This window comes from Rattus norvegicus, chromosome 7 (genome assembly GCF_021556685.1).
Source record: "Rattus norvegicus strain SHRSP/BbbUtx chromosome 7, alternate assembly SHRSP_T2T, whole genome shotgun sequence".
NCBI classification, from domain to species: domain Eukaryota; kingdom Metazoa; phylum Chordata; class Mammalia; order Rodentia; family Muridae; genus Rattus; species Rattus norvegicus.
Genome location: NC_141540.1, coordinates 113,440,875 through 113,463,596, shown reverse-complemented (window position 1 = coordinate 113,463,596; position 22,722 = coordinate 113,440,875). Strand labels below are relative to the sequence as shown.

At 43.5% G+C, this 22,722-nt stretch overlaps 1 protein-coding gene across 1 annotated transcript in view; it reads left to right on the top strand.

The window, feature by feature from the left end:
* The window catches only part of Col22a1 (collagen type XXII alpha 1 chain), a 241,795-nt gene that overhangs the window by 31,636 nt on the left and 187,437 nt on the right, over positions 1-22,722 (top strand). Inside the window, 1 exon segment of the mRNA NM_001447163.1 lies at positions 13,572-13,646. Within this exon segment, the coding sequence (NP_001434092.1) occupies positions 13,572-13,646 (75 nt within the window).

Sequence of the window (22,722 nt, the reverse complement as noted above, 5' to 3'; positions counted from 1 at the left end):
TTGCTGACACCCAAGAGATCCTACACTGTGCCCATAAGACATACACATCACACATAGTTCACACCTCACATTTAACCCTTACACTCCACACCTGCGTTAACACCTTACACACACACACGCACACACACACACACACACACACACACACACACACACACACCCCTTACACTTACACACATACAGGCATACACAATGCACATCTGGGAACAAGTGTATGACCACAGAGAGACCCACCCATCTCCATCTCTGGGTGGATCTAGAGGCTGGAGAGAAATGGGTGGCAGCCCAGCTGTGGGTTTAGAGTGCCACGTTGGGCCTGTGGCTTGGCACTGAGGATCACATGGGCCACAAGAGGCAGCTGGTCCAGACCCCACCCTCTCTGAAGGTCACTGTGAGTTCTTTTCGGGAAGCTTGTCATGTCCTTGCTGCCCACTGGAAAGGGTAATCTTGCTAATTAACACTGATTGAGGGCCAGGAGATTTTATTAGAATATGACTGGAATGGATGAGAAACTGAGAACCACCCTTCATTTACTGTTAATGAATTAGCTTTAATATACATGTTTAAGAGAAACATCCCCTGGGTATGCCCAGCTACATCCAAGCCTGCTTACAGCATGTCCTTGGCTGACTCCTGTCCCTGCTCAGACAGCTGACATATTCTACCCTCCACTATTGCTGAGCTAGGGAGAGCAGCTCTGTATCATCTTCTAGAACAAGGGTCTTCTCTAGTTCCAGGAATGCATCCATCCTCTCTCCTTTCATTCCTGAGGACCATTTTTTTTGTTCTTTGCCGTATAGAACATTTTCATGATGAACTCTCACAAGCTTATGAATTTGTTCCTGCAGGCTGTTTGTTTATTTTCTGAGTTTTACATTTATATTTATTTATTTGGTATGGGAAGCACACATGTAGAGGTGAGACAGCGACTTGTGTGGGTCAGTCTTCTCTTTTACTATGTGCGGTTTGGATATTGAACACAGTTAACCAAGTTTGGCAGCAAGCACCTTCATTTGGAAAGCCATCTTGGAGGCCCTCTCACAGGTTGCTTCTTAGCCAGGGTCAAAGTGCATGAGCCAGTGCTATGTAGATGCAGAGGAAAGTGCTGGGCAAATCATGGTACCTGGAACTGGTCCCTGTACTGCTTTCCCAGCTCCCTTCTTTGCTCTGTCAGTTAGGATAATGTCATACACCCCACCTTATAAAGTAGTCGTTCTCAACCTTCCTAACTGTGACTTTTTTTTTTGCACAGTTCCTCATGTTTTGGTGACCCCAACCATGAAATTATTTTTGTTGCTACTTCATAACTGTAATTGTTCTATGGTTATGATCTTAATGTAAATGTCTATGTTTTATGATGGTCTTAGGTAACCCTTGTGAAGGAGTCGCTTGACTACCAAAAGAATCAGGACCCACAGGTTGAGAACAACTGTTAGAGAGGGTACACCCGTTCATTAAGTTCATGCCATGAAGTATTTGACATTCTGATGACCCCAAGTATGGGTTCTAAGTACATACACTAATACTTATATGTGAGTAATACATTAATACTTATATGTGAGTAAATGAGAATGGGCTGTTCTATGTGCATCTAATCAGATGTGATCAAGTCTAGTATATTTTACTGTTTCAATTTTATCATCATCACCACCACCACCACCACCACTACCACCACCACCACCACCACCACCATCATCCTTTGCTATCATCTAGTCCTAGAGGAAGCCATAGAAACAGTGTATTCCCTCACCCCCCTTCTCAGAAGTTGAAATACTTATAAAACACAATTGCATATGCTCTGTGTGCTGAGATTTACAAGCCCACCAAGCATTGTATTTCAGGTTGTCTCCAAACACTACTGGTTGCACCATAGCCATGGTATAATGCTAGCTTCTGTGATTGCCCAACTATGAGAACTGGGGAAAACTATGAGAACTGAGGTCCTGGGCTGGTATACCATTTTTCTCTTGTTTGGAGAGAATTCAACTTTTTAACATCAGGGTCAGCCAGTGGAGTCAGACCTCAAAGCTCATGTTAAATGCAAGCTTATTTATTTATTGCTAAATAAGTGATCCTTTTGTAGCTTAGTTTTCTTCTTTTAGTTTTAGTTCTCTCCTTTTGTTGACCAAAGGAACACAGCCTTGTCTCTCCCTCAGTTTCCTTATCTGCCAAATTGATACGATGGGTACAAATTCAGTTAATGGCTGGTTATCGCTGTAAATGTCACTAATATTATTGTTATTACATTTTTATGAAAAGAGCATTAAAAAATGAAATCAAAGTACACCCAACAATAGGACTCATGTTCCCCATCACAGGGAGGGCACCAGGTAGAAATGGAAGATTGTCTTTGTGAATTCTATAAAGAGAATTGTCCCACACAGGATAAAAGACCTGTCATGGTCCCTTATGGTGGGTTGCTAGCAATCACCCTTGGACCAGTCCTGGAAGGCATCCATGCTTAAATGTTTGAGTTTTTCAATTCTGACAAGTCTTGTCCAGATGTCACTTCTAATTTGACTTTTCTCGAGCAGCAAGCTGTCTATTGCAGAGGCCGTGTGGCACGCAAAACCCATGGTAATGAATGCTCTGTCCTATGTCCTTTGCAGACACTTTTCTGACCCTTATATTTTTACGTCACTGCCACCTGTCACCAGGTTCTTAGCTAATCTTAGCAGGATGTTTCTCAGGGCTTCAGTTCCCTTGGGTACTGAATGTGAAGTGGTGTCACTGAAGGGGTTCTCCTCTTCTTCTCCGTGTCTTGGTCAACATCATGATAACAAGCTGGCCATTCCACTGCCAAATGTAGCTTCTCTTCTGCCTGTCACTGCCCTGTGATATTCATAGATTCCTCACCTCTCCTTATACCTTCGCAGGCCTCAGAATGCCTCTGTGGGACTGGAGGGTGGTGTGAGCTAAGCTATTCCCTGTGCCCAGTCGGCCAGACCCTGCAGTGGGGTCTGTCAGCCCCATCAATCTGATAAATGAGCTACAACCTCCTAGATATGACAATCCCAGTCACTACAGTCATGTTCTATCAAAGCATTCTAGCCTATGGAGAACTGACTGAATTTCAAATTGCAGTTCAGATTTTGAGTTGATAAAGCAGTAACTTATAGTGACCACAAGTAAATTAACATTTACAATAAGTATTTATATATAAAAAGTATACATGTAAAATCTCTCTATATATAGATTAGGTTATGTATATAAATACACATCTATATAATTAAACTTATGGGTGCATTTTGTATTTCCCACATCCCCTAGTTAAATGCTTTCTAGCTGAAATGTCAGAGAATGAGTGGGGGCATAAGGTGACACAGTGTCTCAGGGCTTTCCAAGAAATGTGGCTGACTAATTGAATGTTTCTGATTCACACTACACTTACTGGAAGACTGGAGGCAATAGTGGTCCACGCTGTATACCTCCAGTGTCTTAATTTACTGTAAAATGTGCTTGTTTTGTTTTTGCCCTCTGCATTACATTGACTTGGGTTTCTTGAATTTAATCATAAATGCAAGCATAAATACATACATTAGTTATACAGACACACAAATAGTCACACTCATGTAGTTATAGGAACACATAGGTCAGTCACGTGTATGACTGCTAACTAGACAGTCTTCTGTATATTAATCACTCATATCAAATGTGAATTGTCTTTGGAGGTGGGATATGAGCAACAGACTATCTTTTCCAAACAATGGCTGGCATTTGACCTGGCACCAAAGCTACAGTCTGGCTTTAGGTTAGAGCACCATCTGGCTACCTCTTATCACCACTATTCCATCTGTCCTAGTTTCATTCATGTTGTTTTGATGAACTGTCCAAATACAAAGCAACTTGTGAGGGAAAAGATCTGATTTTAGCCCATAATTCCAGGTTAATAATAATTGCTGGGTTGGCACAGCAGGGAGAAGTTTGAAACAGCTAGTCACATGACACATATGATCAAGAGCAGAGATCGTATATATACTTGCTCACTAGCTTGTTTATTTTCTCCTCACTTATACAGTTCAGTACCCCTGACTAGGGAATAGTGTCACCCACAGTGGGCTAGTTCTTCCAATATCAATTAACTTACTAAAGAAAATCCCTTACATAACATGCACACAGGCCAACCTAATTTAAACAATTCTTTAATATTCTTTTCCCAGGTGGATCTAGGTTGTGTCAAGTTGACAGTTAAAAATTATCACCCTGTACTTTAGGTATAAGCCATTGTTGTCAATTGTCTGGCAACAAGTCAACCTCTTTGTCTGGTCTCTGCTTATTCTCCTGTCCTGTGACATTGCGATAGTCCTTCTGGAGGATTCATTTTTGCCCTGTTGTCTGTCCTTATTTTTCTTTTGTTAGGCATACTCAAGCCATTGTGTCTGAATATTTTTCACTTTCAGACCCCTGCCTGGAACTCCTGTGAGTTCCTTGTCTCTTTCATGCCTTCATCTCCTTCCCTCTCTCCTGTCTTGGTTGAGAAATCTCTGGCCCTCCAGCTACCTCTCCATTGTCATACCCTTACCTCAGTAAGATACTCATTACAGTTCATCTCTTTTGTTGGATATAGCTCCAATGGATAGAGGACTTGTCATGTGACTCATTGGTTTTGCTCAGATCAATGCTGGGTATATAGCTGGCATAAAGATATGGAATAAAGAAACTGAAGTTTGCTTCTGGACAGCATGCTATCTCTTAGGTACTGAGAAGGTTGATAATCACTGTCTTGCTGACTGGAATGTGTTACCAGGCAGTCCTGAGTTCTGCTGGCCCCCAGTGTTCTGCTTTGCTTCTATTTTTCTTCCTTTCTCAGGGACACATAGTCATAGTCTCTGGTGACACCTACTGGTGTTGGGCCAAGAAACATTCCCGTGGAGGGAAATGAACCTGTGCCCTGGGACACCAACATCTTTGGATGATAGGTGTCCCTTTCAGACTTCCTTGAATAGTGACGCCCCACAATTTGCTCTTCTGTCCCAGTGAGCCTCTTCAAGAGCAGAATGTCACCTTCTAGTTTCTAACATACCTGTCTTTGCTCTCCCGTGCAGAGGTCTCTTAGTTGCCTTGAATTGCAAACCTGGCTTTGGGTCATGAGGGTCCATCATCTTCCTGACTTTGTCACTTGTTCCTCGGTGGTTCTTGTTTCCTGCCTCCACTGCGAAACAGCATCCTTCAGCCAAAGCCCTTCATTTAGCCTCTGGAGTCCCGCAGTTGCCTGTTGTGTCCTTCCCTTTCCTGGTTGGTTGTTCTTCTTGTATCTCAGCTCAGATGTCACTCCACTAGGGGTTCCAGTGCCCATCCTGGAAGTGCATTCATTACCCTGTCCCCATATGGGTCTATTTCCTCTCTAGTGGGGGTGATACATCTGGCCAGTTTGCTTGCTTATACTGCCCTCTATGTCTGCTCTTAGCATGTAGACACCAATAAGGAGGGAGCTCTTGACTTTAGTCATATGCTTGAATTCCATCCACAAGCTGTGACAGATGTGTTGGACACATGGAAAGTATGTCTTGGTTGAAGGAATGAATAATGAGTGAGTGGTATTCGTTAGATGTCAGGTGTCAATGCTTGGTACTTTCTATACACTGTTCCACTTGCTCTTTATACCAGATGGAAGGGAATTCTGATTCCGGTCTCTCCTTGAGTTTGGAAATTGGTACATAAGGGCTGGGTGGAGGCCTGGGTAACTCAGGACTCTTTATTTTCAGCCTGGGGGATACATTCTTCCAACTTAACTCTGTCTCAGCTTCTCCTTATGCAGCAAGAGGTATGTGGTTGTTATAGGAGAGGAGAGATGACTCTGCAGGACCCTACCTTGTTATCATTTGACCTCAATATCTAGTCTACAAATGTGGCGGTACAGGCTTTCCACCATGGAAGGCTCAGCTATGTCTTCTCCCTTCACACTACACCTGTCCTTTTCTGAGAGAGTAGCAAACTCTGAGAGATTGTGTGACCACTAAGCATAGCTGTCAGCACTTTCTAGCAGGATATTTTTCTAGTGTTACTGTGTTTGCCACATACCCTAGAAGACTAGCTCTGAGTCTTACACGAATGCTTTCCAGAAGTTTGGCCCCATGTCCATATCTCTACAATCAGGAAGTTCTAGGAGGTGTGGATCACCTAGACAGGGAAGCCACGGCTTCTACACAGGAACTCATATACTTTGGCGTTGTCTTAGACAGGGTTACTGTTGCTTTGATAAAACACCATGGACCAAAGAAACTCGGAGAGGAAAGAGTTTATTTGACTTACATTTCCACAGTGTAGTTCATCACCGAAAGAAGTCAGGACAGGATCCTGGTGGCAGGAGCTGATGCAGTGGTCATAGAGAGATGCTGCCTACTGGCTTGCCCCTATGGCTTGCTCACCATGTTTTCTAATAGAACCCAGGGCCATGAGCCCAGGGATGGCACTACCCATAATGGGCTGGGCTCTCCCATATCACTCACTAATTAAGAAAATACTTTGCAACCAGATCTTACAGAGGAGACATTTTATTAATTGAGGTTCCCTCCTTTTAGATGACTCTAGCCTGTGTCAGGCTGACATAAACTAGCCAGCAAAGACATGGAAGAACTGACAGGACCAGGGGATCTTCGAAGTGTCCCAGAATAGGCAGCCGGGATGGAACTGAGCATAAAAACACAGTGTCAGGCTTCTGGGTGGTCACTTTCTCTCATGATCAACACTATGGCCTTTGGGTATGATTTCTGACACAATCCCTTTAACAAGTTGTTCAACTATAGATTACTAATAATTATGTTTCCCCTGAATCCCTGTTCAGGGTATTACATGAGGGCTCATGTGTGACTGCTGTTGGGCAATGGCTTATTTTTCTCTTATATACAAAATACTTTCCAAGGCAGGAATCAAATGGTTGAAATTACATGTGTTTACGCTTGACTCCCTGTGCCTGTGTCTACCTCTGCCACTTGATGGCTTTGTAATTCTGGTTACATTTAATATCCCTGAGATTTGGTTTCCCAATTGAATCAGCAAATGAATCTTGCAGGTATAGAGTTATCAATGATGCCTCTGAAGGCAGAACTGATCAAAAGCCAGAGGGTGTTTCAGAAGATGGCAGCCCAACAGGATGCTATATAGGCAGGCTTTGGAGACATTCAGTAGTCCCTGGTCAGGTGACTCTGCCTCTAGAAAGACTATGTTGTATTGAGGATCAAATATAGGAGACTTTGTGCTGAATTGCCACCTTCTAGCAGTGTGAGCTTCGGGCAGCTCCTGCTTTTTGTGCATCTGCAATTAAGGGCATCTACCTCATAAAGCTGTGGTGAGAATGCAATTAAATATGTTAATTATTTTGACATGCTTCCCCACAGTGTATACTGTGCAGCAAGTCATTCATATATGTCTTTTGGTCCTGGAGATAATCCTGTCTCCCAGTTGGGTAGTGAAGAAGACAGAAACAGCACACACAGCATGCCCAATATCTAATCTAAACATATAACCACCCCATCCCTGGGAAGCTATTACCTTAATGTTATTTCTAATGTTGTTGTATATGGTACAATATTTTCTGCCTATGTAAAAAAAGGAGAGAAGACACAATCCCTAGATGACACAATTGGAGCAATGGAGGAACTGGGCTTGGGTGTCTATAGGTGTCTGAGTCATCCTTTTCTTCCTCTACCCTTTCTCTTGACTACTCAGAGTATCATCATCTCCCTCTGGTCATCTGCCCTGAGCATAAGGTGATGAATGAGCATCAAATGCTTTGTCTTGTCCTTAGTCAGGCACCGGATACATGCCTGACCTCTGTTGTTTCTAGCAATAGCCCCTCTCTCTGCCCAAGACCTGTCATCTCTACTATAGGGATCTAGATTCAAGGTGGTGTTTAAATATAGGTACTCCTTCTACCTGGTAAGCTTATCAACTTTTCTTAGATATTAGTTGTGTAATTAGAGCAAGTTTTACTTAGAGTGGTGGTGTGTGTTCAGCCCTGGGTCAGACAACTGGCACATAATGGGTTCACAGTAACTGCCAATTTCCTCTTTTCTAGACTGAAAAAAAATCTGGATGAGAACAAAAGGCAGTATGACTGTGTGTCCTATGGAGAGATCCATGGGTGTGCCAACATAAAGCACAGGACGTCAGAAGCCTTCCCCACCCATAATATGCAAACAGGCTCTTTGTCTATACAGTAAATTGAGGGCAAGTAAGCTCAAGTGATTTTTCAGAGAGACTGAAGTAGGTGTCTAGTGTTACCCCTTGAGACAGTGCCTCTGTCTAATTCTTGGCATGATGGAGTCTGACCTGTGTGAAGACACTAGTGTCTCTGTGTTCTCCCGAGAAGCACTATACCCAGAGTTCAGTGGAGGAATATCTATATATAGATGACGAGAAGGCCCTGAGGGAGCAGGGACTTTGCAGTCACCCTTATCTGCAACTTATTAAGTATATCTTTTGATTCCTTAGCTCCTGCTTTAACTCCTGTTCGAGTGGATGCTTGGTGATGATCAGATAAATTCATGTACATGGGGTAATGAAGGGACTCTGCTCTGTCAGTAGCTCCTCTCCCAGGGGAATAATGCATTAGTTCCCATAACCCATTACTTTTTCTCACCGCATTCATAAACTCAAACTTTCAGATAGTTCTCTGCCCCAACTTCTTAGAGAAGCTCAGAAGTGGGTTTTCTCATTTGGGTGCATTCAGAGGGTGTCCAAGAAAGGGAAAAAACTCAATTATAGTGACATAAGCAATTACAGAGTAATCATAGTGTGTGTGTGTGTGTGTGTGTGTGTGTGTGTGTGTGTGTGTGTTGAGAACACTCTTGTTTCTCCAGCCAAAAGAAGTAAACAGTAGGAATTATGTTGACGGCTAATAGTGACTGTCATACCCCCCAAACTGTGAGTTTTGGAGCCTGTGATAGGATAACATTAGCTCACTAAAATCATGATGTACAGAGTACCTCAAAAACTGCAGTCTAGTAGCCACCATTTCCCTCTCAGTTCAAGGTCACTGGTTGTTTCTGTTTTGCTTAAAGCAGAGGCCTGGGCACAGTGGAGTCAATGGCCACCCCTGGGGGAAACTCCCCTAACGGTGACTTGAGTATTGTGCTGCTAACTCTGGAACTTGGTCTGTCTCAGGAGGGGTCCTTATCCTGGTAGGAGTGAGTGGGAACACCCCAGCCCATGAGCAGCTGAAGTCAGGGCTATGAAATGTTCTGCTATGCTTCCCTGTGTCCTTTGAACAAGGTGGGCATTTAGAACATATCTAGAGCTCAGTTCATACTTCAGTTGAACAAATAGTGAATGCGGAAACAAATGGGCCATTAACCAAGATGATAGAGATATCTTTCTGCAAGGAACTGGAAGATGGCTGGCTTGGGATACTATGCCCATCTACCTGAAAGCAGACCATGTCAGCTACTTTTGGTGGCACTGTGGCCTGATATGGGAAGCAATTTTTCAGCAAGAAATAGTTATTTTAGTTTATGATTTCAAAGGTTTTTAGTCCATCGTAGGAAGGCATGGTGGAGTGCCTCAGTTTGTGGCAATGGGAACCTGTGGCAGAGGCTACTTATGTCACAGTCATTTGGAAACAGAGACAGCAATCTCATTCAGGTATAATCTTTCAAGCCTTCCCTCCCTATCTGGCAGTGAGACACTTCTGCTAGGTGGGCTCATGCACCCAAAGGTGCCAGTATCTCTCAAAACAGTGCCACTAGCAAGAGAGAGGGGAGTTGAAAACAGAAAATATGGGGTAAATGTCAGAATCAACCATAATGTGGGTGAGCTCCAAGAACGCTAGCATTGTTGGGAAACCTGGCTGGGGAGTTATTTAGGGAGCTTTCTGTCATCTGCGCTCACTTACAGGATGAGCTATGAATTGCCACTTGGATCTATTGAATGGAGGAGGTTTAACAAGGATGTGTGATGAAGGCCTTTGGCAATCTGCAATTCTTTCAGGAATGAGTCCTTAAAGCAGTATGGATGTCTCCCACAACACAGTCTCTCTACTTCTATGATCTTGCGATTGCCCTTGCCGTCTGAGTCTTTAAACCAAGTCCTTCCTTCCCATGGGATATGAGCAGATGTGATTCAGTGATGCAGGTTCCTCTGGGCTCTGGTCCCCAGCCTGTAGGGTTCTGCTTCCCATCCTAGACAGAGCCTTTTGAGTCAACTTCATTTACAGTGTAGACTCATTCCAATGACTGGCTATCCCACATTTTGCCTTTCTGAAGCACTGTTAGAGTTGAAGCAATCATTCACCACCCCACAGCTGGAGGCTGTCCTGGGCGGAGCTGTTTAAATATTGCCCAGCACCCTGCTTCTTACCTCAGATTTAGCTTAGCTAGACTGCCTGGTGCTGGTTCCAAAATAATGTTTTCCATGGGGTTGTCAGACACGTTGGTGCCTTCTAGGATTAACATTAAAACCCATCCTTGAAAGTAGGGCACTTTTTTTTTTTAAATTAACTTGAGTATTTCTTATATACATTTCGAGTGTTATTCCTTTTCCCGGTTTCCGGGCAAACATCTCCCTCCCCCCTCCCCTTTCTTATCGGTGTTCCCCTCCCCACCCTCCCCCCATTGCCGCCCTCCCCCCAACAATCTAGTTCACTGGGGGTTCAGTCTTAGCAGGACCCAGGGCTTCCCCTTCCACTGGTGCTCTTACTAGGATAGTCATTGCTACCTATGAGGGCAGAGTCCAGGGTCAGTCCATGTATAGTCTTTAGGTAGTGGCTTAGTCCCTGGAAGCTCTGGTTGCTTGGCATTGTTGTTCATAAGGGGTCTCGAGCCCCTTCAAGCTCTTCCAGTTCTTTCTATGATTCCTTCAACGGGGGTCCTATTCTCAGTTCAGTGGTTTCCTTACTGCTGTGGGCTAACAGGGTCCAATAGCCCTGCACTCAAATGTTAATATCCCCAAATAGGAAAAGTGACCAGCTGCTACTCATATGGGATGATGGAAAAGGCTGATGATTAAAATAATAACACATGATAGCTAGATTGCTTCCTGGGCAGGGCTGGATCACAGGGAGGTTAGCAGGTGTCTTATGGGCTCACTTTAGGACAGTGCCTCTTTGCTCCAGCCCAGTTCTCAAGGCAGCCCTGTGAGTGAGTGTTGGGGATGGATCACCCTTTCCAAGATGTTTGCATCATGGTGGACTTAATGGTCTCTTGCTGGTGGGTGAGTCCTGCAGTCAGCACTAGATCCAAGCACATGAAAACCCAGAGCTAAGGTTCATTGTGAGCCAGAGAGACCTAAAGAGTTCCTTTGCCTTTCAACTTAATTTTAAGGTTGAAGGCTTGTGAAGACTTCAAGGTAAGATATTTGTGCAGTGTGGTGTAATAATTTATTTTTTAGCTAGGTGACATAGTCCATGGTTTTTGTCTGAGATATTTTGCTTCTTCTGGCCTTTAAATTCATAGGGTGTGCTGCCGAAGCACCATAAAGTGGCTCAAGTGGCATTTGTCTGTTGTTCCTACCCTCTGGCCCACAATTCTCATTTGATGAGTGGCCCACTGGCCTAGCCTTTTCATATATATGTTCATACCTCCATAATTTGGTTTTCCTCAGCCTGTGTCTCTCATGGTTCTCTTCTCTGTTGGGCTCAATCACATTGTTCTTTAAAAATTATTAGTTTCTTGATAATTTTATACAGTATGTTTTGATAATATTCATGATCACCCTGAACTCCTTCCTGATCCACCAGCCTTCCCTATCAACCCAAATTTGTATGTTCTTTAAAAAAGCAACGCAAAGCAAAAGCAAAAGCAAAAAATTAAACCGAAGAATGCCTATCAAGTACAATTTGTGCTGCTGTATATTCTTGGGTGTAGCCTTCTATTGGAAAGAGGTCTGCTTCCCAGGGGATACCCTATTAAAGAGAGCTGAATCTTTCTTTCCCAGAAGGTATCAAATTCCAGTAGCACATCAGCAAGAGGTGGGACTTTATGCCAATCTCTTCTCTTTGTGCTGGGGATTTGGTCTGGCTTGAGCTTGTGCAAGTTTTGTGCATGCTGCCACAACTGTTCTGGGTTCGTAGAGTCAGCTTCCCTACATTATCCACCACCCCTGGCCCTTAAAACCTTTCTTCTCTCTCGCAACCATGGGAGACATAGGCTGAGGAAAACCAAATTATGGAGGTACGAACACATGTATGAAGTGGGCCACTCATCAAATGGGAATTGTGTGCCAGAGGGTGGGAACGACAGACAAATCTCCGAGCCTTGGGAGGAGGATGTGTGATCTAGTTGCATTTAGGGCTGAGGGCTTCACAATTTCATCTCTGTGTGTTAACCAGTCGAGGGCCTCTGTGTTAAGTGCATTCTACTACAAATAAAACAGATGCATTAGTCTATAGGTATTACTGTGAGTCATTGGGAGTCTTATTTAATGCTATTTTCATTATACTACAGAATAATAGTAGTAGGTTCCCCCTAGGGCCTATGACCTGTTTGTTCATAAGTTTTTGGACCACTGTGGTATGAGGGTTCATCTCATGGAGTAGCATTAAATCCAATCAGAAAGCACTTGGTTCCTCCATAAGGTTTGTTCATGCCATTATTGCGTCACTGGACACGCCTCGCCAACACAGTCACTGTGGCTTATAGGGTCAACAGCGTGGTAAGACTCGTTCCCATTTTTCCTCTGGCAGTGTGCATGCCACTTTCTAGCACTATGAAAGGTAGTCAGCAGGAGTGATGCTTCCAGATCAACACCAGTTTATTATCTCCATGTTCTATGAGTCAAGGAACTATAGCAATAGGGTCTTCAAGTTTTGGGGGACTAAGCAAAGCATTGACATTAACATTTAATATTTAGGGGATCTATGTAACTCAGCTGGTCATCAACTCCTAAAGAGACAACCCATTCTGGCACCAGGCTATTTTATCTTCCAGCCCGTGGTATAGAACCTAAACATTGCCATTTTTTTTTCTAGCATGACGCCGTTTTAGCTCTCTCTGTATCTATCTATATCTATGTACATATATCTAATATCTATTTTTCTATCTACACATACACATAACACACACACACACACACTCACACATGCAGGCACGAATGCACATACACACATTTCCATATGATTTTTTGAAAGTCTTCACTCTTATCTCTTCCTGTATTCCCTCCTCCTCTGCCCTTCCCTTTCATCCTCAATACCAACATAACCCTTCCCATTCCATTAATCACCTTTAAGTCTTTATACCATTGATCATGTCTGCATTTATTGTTCCTTTTAGAGGAACTTTTGGGTAGGCTAGCAGGTACACCTGTGGTCTGAGTTTCCTAACACTGTCCTGGAGTCCTTGAACCCTGATTCTGTGTTACTAATATTGGTTTTCATGTGGCTCCCTTTGATGTATAAAGGGATGCTAGAAAGTGGAGGTATGGGCAATGCCGTGATCATGTCTTACTGTAGTATGATATTTAGAGTCAATGCTTAACAATGACATAAGTTCATGAAAGGGTTAAAGAATAGGATGTGCCCAGCACCCTCTTTGTTCATCTCTGTACTGTAGGTAGAGTGGGACTTGTTGCTCTCACCGTCCACAGGGAAATAGTAGGCATGTTATCTTATCAGTCTCTCTTCTTTTGCTCTTTTTCAGATGTGCTCTGCCCTAGTGTCCGGGTAGAAGGAGATCGGTTTAAACACACCAATGGAGGAACCAAGGAGATCACAGGTAAGAGAGACTCCAATACCCAGGGTTGCCTTCATGTGCAGCTTACAGACCTCAGGGTGGCCTCTCTGACTCTTTTATCACTGGTTACTTCCCCTGTGGCCACAAGTCCCACATAGCACTTTGAGTATGTGGACTGTTTGCTTTTCTTCTGCTTTTCTTACCAAGATATCTCCCCTAGCTCCAGGTCCCTTTCTCCTTCTTCCTTCCTCCATCTTCCTTGGGTTCAATTCCAGAAATGTACATAGCTCCTTCCTGGGAACCAGCACCTGAGGTCGAGACTAAATATGATCCAGACATATCCAGTCTGTCCTATCTGCGTGCCCTGTGGACTCTAGCAATGCGACATCTGTGTCTTCGAGCCTGAGGATCTTTGTAGTAGAGGCTTCTATTTTTGTATGTACAACAGGAAGAACATGCAGGGTAGCTGATGCCCCTTGAAGCACCTCCCACCACGACAGTAAAGGGCTAGGCCAGTGCATGATCCTTGGGGTGACTTGTAAGTGCATAGCAGACCCTGGCTCCCCCTGCTTCCATGAAGGATCCAATGAGATAGAGTGTGGTAGCCTGCTAGGTTATTAGCTGCATGCTTCGGTCACCTCTGCACAGTCTCTCCCACCAGGCAACACCAGTTAAACTTCTGGAACTTTTGGAGGAAGCCACAGCAGACAGAGCCATCTAATCTGTTCTTGCTGACTGGGCTTATGACAGGCAGTGATTACTCAAGGGTGCTGTCACTGCCAACGAGTCTTTGTCCAACTCACAAGATGAAGGTGACTTTTATTGTTTCCCTTTGATAACTCAGATGCTTTGAAGTGAGCATGTTTGTAGCAGAGCTGCTTTGCCCAGGGTGGGAAAACTCAGCAGAATTTGAATTAGATGTTTCCACTTTGTGCTTTGGTCATCCTCAGTGGTGCTCCCAGACAGTCCGTTATTCCTTTCTACCAGGGGAATGTGCCTATTCAGTTCTATGCAGGGCGTCTTCCTTTGAAGTCCTGTTTCAAAGCCCATTCTTACCTGGCTGCTTTGTCTACATTTGGCTTTGTAGACACCTACCTCCAGAACAGCATTTCCCAAGTAATGCATTGTTTGATGTGTATGCCCAGGATAGAAGTGTTTATGATAATGGTGACATTGATAGCACTAAGGGCAGCAACAAGCACCACTTACTGAGAGCCCAGACATTTCCTCCCTTAACTAACACAGCAGGTGAGATACACATTGTACCTGCACAGTTGGGAAATCTGTGTGATGTGCAGTGGTTACTCCAGGGTTCAGAGGGTAGCTGCTTCTGCAGTTTAGTCCAAGCCAAGAACTCTAATCCGAAGGTATCATAACCGTCTACTTCCCCTGCGAGCACCTGAGTCATTTGAAATCAGGACCTGCCTCTCCCTGCACATTTTGTCTCTGTCCTCAGTGTATGAGGAAGTGCCTCTGGCATGTTGAAGGGATTTCATGTATTTATTTTGAATGGATGAAGCTAGAAAGATGGATGTTTGGAAAGATGATAAAGATATGAAGGAGGAAAGGGGGCAGGGCAAAAGATAAAGGAACAGAAGATTCTAGCCCAAGGTGTAAGTCAGAGGAGCCTGAGGCTTTCCTGTCCTGCAAACTGAAGAGCAGTATGGCTTTGTTTCCTTTCTGTTTCTCCCTGAGGGATTCAGAAGGTGTGATGTGTGTGTGTGTGCGCGTGTGTGTGTGTGTGTGTGTGTGTGTGTGTATGCATGTGCATGTGCTTGGATCGTGTTCAGGATCTGGCTCCAGTCTATATGTATGTGACTATTTATGTGACTGCTGAACTTTGAACTTAATCTGTGATATACGAGGAGAAACCCTTTGAGAATTTCTTTGGGTGCTCGGATAAATGTGAGGTTCTCTCTTGTGAATCTTCTTGCTTCCATTCACAGTGAGTGGAGTCCTGACACCTTCCCTGCCCTCTCTGAGCTCCCAGAGATGAGTTATAGTGTAGGATAGGGAGCTGAGGGACATCAACACACACGGTAGTTTCCTGTGTTCGCAGCTTTGGGTGCACAAATAACCTGCTTTCTCTCCAATGTCATTTAATAAGTACCGGCCTCAAGAAAGTATCCCCGCTATATGTGGCTGAAGGGGGAGTTATAGAGAGTTATCTAGTTTGTCAATTTCATTGTAATACAGAAATCAAAGATGCCTTTTTAAAAAAAATGCAGCAGCTTGACAGCACACCTAAAAGCTCTAGAACAAAAAGAAGCAAATACACCCAGGAGGAGTAGAAGGCAGGAAATAATCAAACTCAGAGCTGAAATCAACCAAGTAGAAACAAAAAGGACCATAGAAAGAATCAACAGGACCAAAAGTTGGTTCTTTGAGAAAATCAACAAGATAGATAAACCCTTAGCCAGACTAACGAGAGGACACAGAGAGTGCGTCCAAATTAACAAAATCAGAAATGAAAAGGGAGACATAACTACAGATTCAGAGGAAATTCAAAAAATCATCAGATCTTACTATAAAAACCTATATTCAACAAAATTTGAAAATCTTCAGGAAATGGACTATTTCCTAGACAGATACCAGGTATCAAAGTTAAATCAGGAACAGATAAACCAGTTAAACAACCCCATAACTCCTAAGGAAATAGAAGCAGTCATTAAAGGTCTCCCAACCAAAAAGAGCCCAGGTCCAGATGGGTTTAGTGCAGAATTCTATCAAACCTTCATAGAAGACCTCATACCAATATTATCCAAACTATTCCACAAAATTGAAACAGATGGAGCCCTACCGAATTCCTTCTACGAATCTACAATTACTCTTATACCTAAACCACACAAAGACACAACAAAGAAAGAGAACTTCAGACCAATTTCCCTTATGAATATCGACGCAAAAATACTCAATAAAATTCTGGCAAACCGAATTCAAGAGCACATCAAAACAATCATCCACCATGATCAAGTAGGCTTCATCCCAGGCATGCAGGGATGGTTTAATATACGGAAAACCATCAACGTGATCCATTATATAAACAAACTGAAAGAACAGAACCACATGATCATTTCATTAGATGCTGAGAAAGCATTTGACAAAATTCAACACCCCTTCATGATAAAAGTCCTGGAAAGAATAGGAATTCAAGGCCCATACCTAAACATAGTAAAAGCCATATACAGCAAACCAGTTGCTAACATTAAACTAAATGGAGAGAAACTTGAAGCAATCCCACTAAAATCAGGGACTAGACAAGGCTGCCCACTCTCTCCCTACTTATTCAATATAGTTCTTGAAGTTCTAGCCAGAGCAATCAGACAACAAAAGGAGATCAAAGGGATACAGATCGGAAAAGAAGAGGTCAAAATATCACTATTTGCAGATGATATGATAGTATATTTAAGTGATCCCAAAAGTTCCACCAGAGAACTACTAAAGCTGATAAACAACTTCAGCAAAGTGGCTGGGTATAAAATTAACTCAAATAAATCAGTTGCCTTCCTCTATACAAAAGAGAAACAAGCCGAGAAAGAAATTAGGGAAACGACACCCTTCATAATAGACCCAAATAATATAAAGTACCTCGGTGTGACTTTAACCAAGCAAGTAAAAGATCTGTACAATAAGAACTTCAAGTCACTGAAGAAAGAAATTGAAGAAGACCTCAGAAGATGGAAAGATCTCCCATGCTCATGGATTGGCAGGATTAATATAGTAAAAATGGCCATTTTACCAAAAGCAATCTACAGATTCAATGCAATCCCCATCAAAATACCAATCCAATTCTTCAAAGAGTTAGACAGAACAATTTGCAAATTCATCTGGAATAACAAAAAACCCAGGATAGCTAAAGCTATCCTCAACAATAAAAGGACTTCAGGGGGAATCACTATCCCTGAACTCAAGCAGTATTACAGAGCAATAGTGATAAAAACTGCATGGTATTGGTACAGAGACAGACAGATAGACCAATGGAATAGAATTGAAGACCCAGAAATGAACCCACACACCTATGGTCACTTGATTTTTGACAAAGGAGCCAAAACCATCCAATGGAAAAAAGATAGCATTTTCAGCAAATGGTGCTGGTTCAACTGGAGGGCAACATGTAGAAGAATGCAGATCGATCCATGCTTATCACCCTGTACAAAGCTTAAGTCGAAGTGGATCAAGGACCTCCACATCAAACCAGACACACTCAAACTAATAGAAGAAAAACTAGGGAAGCATCTGGAACACATGGGCACTGGAAAAAATTTCCTGAACAAAACACCAATGGCTTATGCTCTAAGATCAAGAATTGACAAATGGGATCTCATAAAACTGCAAAGCTTCTGTAAGGCAAAGGACACTGTGGTTAGGACAAAACGGCAACCAACAGATTGGGAAAAGATCTTTACCAACCCTACAACAGATAGAGGCCTTATATCCAAAATATACAAAGAACTCAAGAAGTTAGACCGCAGGGAAACAAATAACCCTATTAAAAAATGGGGTTCAGAGCTAAACAAAGAATTCACAGCTGAGGAATGCCGAATGGCTGAGAAACACCTAAAGAAATGTTCAACATCTTTAGTCATAAGGGAAATGCAAATCAAAACAACCCTGAGATTTCACCTCACACCAGTGCGATTGGCTAAGATCAAAAACTCAGGTGACAGCAGATGCTGGCGAGGTTGTGGAGAAAGAGGAACACTCCTCCATTGTTGGTGGGATTGCAGACTGGTAAAACCATTCTGGAAATCAGTCTGGAGGTTCCTCAGAAAATTGGACATTGAACTGCCTGAGGATCCAGCTATACCTCTCTTGGGCATATACCCAAAAGATGCCTCAACATATAAAAGAGACACGTGCTCCACTATGTTCATCGCAGCCTTATTTATAATAGCCAGAAAATGGAAAGAACCCAGATGCCCTTCAACAGAGGAATGGATACAGAAAATGTGGTACATCTACACAATGGAATACTACTCAGCTATCAAAAACAACGAGTTTATGAAATTCGTAGGCAAATGGTTGGAACTGGAAAATATCATCCTGAGTGAACTAACCCAATCACAGAAAGACATACATGGTATGCACTCATTGATAAGTGGCTATTAGCCCAAATGCTTGAATTACCCTAGATCCCTAGAACAAACGAAACTCAAGACGGATGATCAAAATGTGAATGCTTCACTCCTTCTTTAAATGAGGAAAAAGAATACCCTTGGCAGGGAAGGGAGAGGCAAAGATTAAAACAGAGACTGAAGGAACACCCATTCAGAGCCTGTCCCACATTTGGCCCATACATATACAGCCACCCAATTGGACTAGATGGATGAAGCAAAGAAGTGCAGACCGACAGGAGCCGGATGTAGATCGCTCCTGAGAGACACAGCCAGAATACAGCAAATACAGAGGCGAATGCCAGCAGCAAACCACTGAACTGAGAATAGGTCCCCTATTGAAGGAATCAGAGAAAGAACTGGAAGAGCTTGAAGGGGCTCGAGACCCCAAAAGTACAACAATGCCAAGCAACCAGAGCTTCCAGGGACTAAGCCACTACCTAAAGACTATACATGGACTGACCCTGGACTCTGACCCCATAGGTAGCAATGAATATCCTAGTAAGAGCACCAGTGGAAGGGGAAGCCCTGGGTCCTGCTAAGACTGAACCCCCAGTGAACTAGTCTATGGGGGGAGGGCGGCAATGGTGGGAGGGTTGGGAGGGGAACACCCATAAGGAAGGGGAGGGGGGAGGGGGATGTTTGCCCGGAAACCGGGAAAGGGAATAACACTCGAAATGTATATAAGAAATACTCAAGTTAATAAAAAAAAAATTGCTTCTGACATCACAATCTAGAATATACTGGTTTAAGCCAAAGGTGAAAAAAAAAATGCAGCTCTCAAAGTCCTTTCTCCCAGGCATTTTCTTAAATATCTGTCACATTTTAGTGTTCATTCAGCCTAGGAAAGTGATGATAAAGACAGAATAGACAAGGAATATTGAGACACAATATATTAGATCATCCTGCTGCTTGCTATACAGATCAAATGGCTGCAGATCAAATTTCTGATCTCCTTAAGACCTCAGTTTCCTCATGTGTACAACAGGGGATCAGAAGATTGTCTCTGAGAGCCCTCAGTTCTAATGACTTCTCTGCCAGTTCTTGGTCACTGTAAATGTTGTAAAACTTTCCTACACAGTGGCCTGGGTCTCCCTTTGTGTGGTCAGCTGGGCTGTGATGAGGTATCATGAAGCCTGGGAAGCTGCTTCGAATTAAAGGATTTCTGCTCTACCTCAGGCTATCTGGACTCAGTCAGTTTGCCACCCAAGAGCTTTCTGGTTCCCTCTGCACTGAGCTGTTGTTGTTATAGTTTTTTTTTATTTCTGTTTTGTTGTTGTTGCTGCAGGTAATTTGGTACCCACCCTCTGTTGTCACTTAGTTAATTGCTTGTTGTTGGAAGCTTTTCTTTTTCTTTTTTGAAATTTTTAAGATTTTGTATTTATTTATGGTTATAAGCAGTTTCACCGCATTAATGTATCTGTACCACATGCATGTCTGGTGTCTGTGAAGGCCAGAAGACAGTATCAGAAGACATGCAGCTGGAGTTACAGAGGGTTATAAACTGTGAAGTAGATTCTGGAAACCAAACCTGGCCCTCTGCATGAGTCCCCAATGCATTATTTTATTTTTATTTTTACTAGTTTTTATTTACATTTTAAATGTTATCCCATTTCCTGGTTTCCCCTCCAGAAACCTGCTATCCCACCCCACCCCACCCCTACTTCTATAAGGGTGCTCCCTCACCCAATCACCCACTCCCTAACAACTCCCCACCCTGACATTCCCCTACACTCTGGGGCATGCAGCCTTGACAGGACCAAGGGCCTCTCCTCCCATTGATGCTCAACAAGGCCATCTTCTACTACATATGTGGATGGAGTCATAGGTCCATCCCTGTGTTCTCTTGGGATGGTGGTTTAGTCCCTGGGAGCTCATGAAGGGGGGAGGGCTATCTGGTTGGTTGATACTGCATTCTTCATATGGGGTCACAAACCCCTTCAGCTACTTCAGTCCTTTCTCTGATGTTGGAAGCTTTTCTTGATCAATTCTTTGACTTCGCTGAAACCAATAAAGGCAGAATCAGGAAGGACCGTCTTTGCTTTTTATTTTTTTCTCTCTCTCTGTTTTAATTCTCTTTTGAGGCAGGGCCTCTTGTATCACACATAAGCTGATCTCAAACTCACTCTTAGGTAATGAATGATGTGAGGGGTACAGCAAAGAAACTGCTGAAGTGCAGCTCCATTAGGGGGAGGTTTTTATTATGGGGGCATCAGGAATGGTCTAAAGCATGTTCAGAAGGAGCGAGGGAGGGAGGGAGGGAGGGAGAATAGTAGAGAATATTGGGTTATAAGGAGGATGAGTAGCTGCTGTGGGGAGGGAAGCCTGTGAGCTGGAGCAGCATGGGAATTTGGGAAGAGGCAGGATTAGAGGGGCCAGCATGGACTTTGAAATGTGTAACAAACACACGTGAACAGGAAAGTAAGAGCTAGGAGGTTAGCATTGACTTTGATATGATGAAAACTACCACAGGTATTTGTCAGTGGAGAGCCATGTCTCCTTTGCCAGAGATGGGGGAAATGGCTCCTTTTAATGGGCAGATAATTTGTATCACAAGTTCCTCAGGAATAGTGGCTTTTTCTAACTCCTGGAAATCCTTCTCTGGATATATGGACTGTCTGAGCCCTAACAATGGTGGCCTTGAATTCCTGGGCCAAAGCTGTGTATTCCAAGGGTAGAATGTATTATAGCTGTCATAGATCCTTATATTCAGAGGAGCAGTGGAGGTTGAGTGACCAAAGCAGTCCTGTAGCTTCTGAGTTTATGATCAAGACCAGGTCCAGATATGTCTGAAGACAGACACCCTCTTTCCCTTTAGATCTACCCCACTTGTCTCTTTAGTGTCAACTAGAAGTTTTTCTAGAAGTGCAATCTCTTTGCCACAAACTCTAGGACCTCCAATAGACAATGCAGAATCCTTTCTCTAAGCAGCAGCCCTTGAAGAGAGGAGCAGCCCTTGAAGAGAGGAAACTCCCCTGCCTCCACCATGAACCACTAAGAGACCTCTCACAGTACTTTAAGGGCTGGCCCAGGCCATTACCATTCTAATCTATTCTACTTCTCTCTGAGCAAAAATAGGTCCTACTAGGTCCCTTGGCCTTGTTCCTTCTGGTGTTGGTTTGAGCGCCATAGGACTTCAGGGCTTCAGAAGTTTATAGGTCACTGCCCTGCTCCCAAGCAGTCCTTTCCACTGCCAGGTCCCTGCTGTGTACTTCAGGTACAGGGCCATATGCAAGGCCTGTGATTGTCATAAAGTGTCTAGAGCCTCAGGGCACCCAGTCTCTTTGCCTGTAAGTAAGCTGAGATGATAGTCCCTGGGGACCCAGCCAGCTCTTATTCCAAGATGGTTAGGGAGTACACCACCCTGACTGCAGAAGAGATTGCCTGTACTCTGTGTCACTAAGAGTTTATCTCCCTCAGTGACATTACACAAGCTTTATCACAGTTCATGGATTTATTAGAGACTCCCCAGGACTACTCGCTGCTGGGGAGGGTGCTCCATGTCCTGCCTTGGTCATTTATTGGATCCTAATCCTGCATAGTCTGAGGTAGAAGGCTCCTTTGTCATGGAACTTTAAGAGGATAGACAGGTTTCCTTCACAGACTCTAGAGAGAACTGTTAGTATCCTCTGAGTGATTTCTTGGCTCTGGCTTCCTTCAGGAACCTTATGACATCATTGGATTTAAAGATCATCTTAGCTCAGTAAGAAATTGTCTCCTTTTTCTAGTTAAGAAAACATGAGAATGTTTTCTCAGACAGAGTCAGACAGCTTCCACAGAGTCTGTGACGGGATAGAAAGCTTTGGCTTCGTTAAACACTGTGAGAACCTCCCTTCTCTTGGTGTGCACAGGAGTGCTTCTTTCTACCTTGCCAGCAGACAAGGTTTGTGTTGCATCACCAGCCTTGCTCACTGAACTGAAGGCTCTTTCACTGCATGTATAGTGGACATTTACTTCACTGTTACACAGGAAGTGCAGTGTACTTGGAAGGTAAACTATGCCAA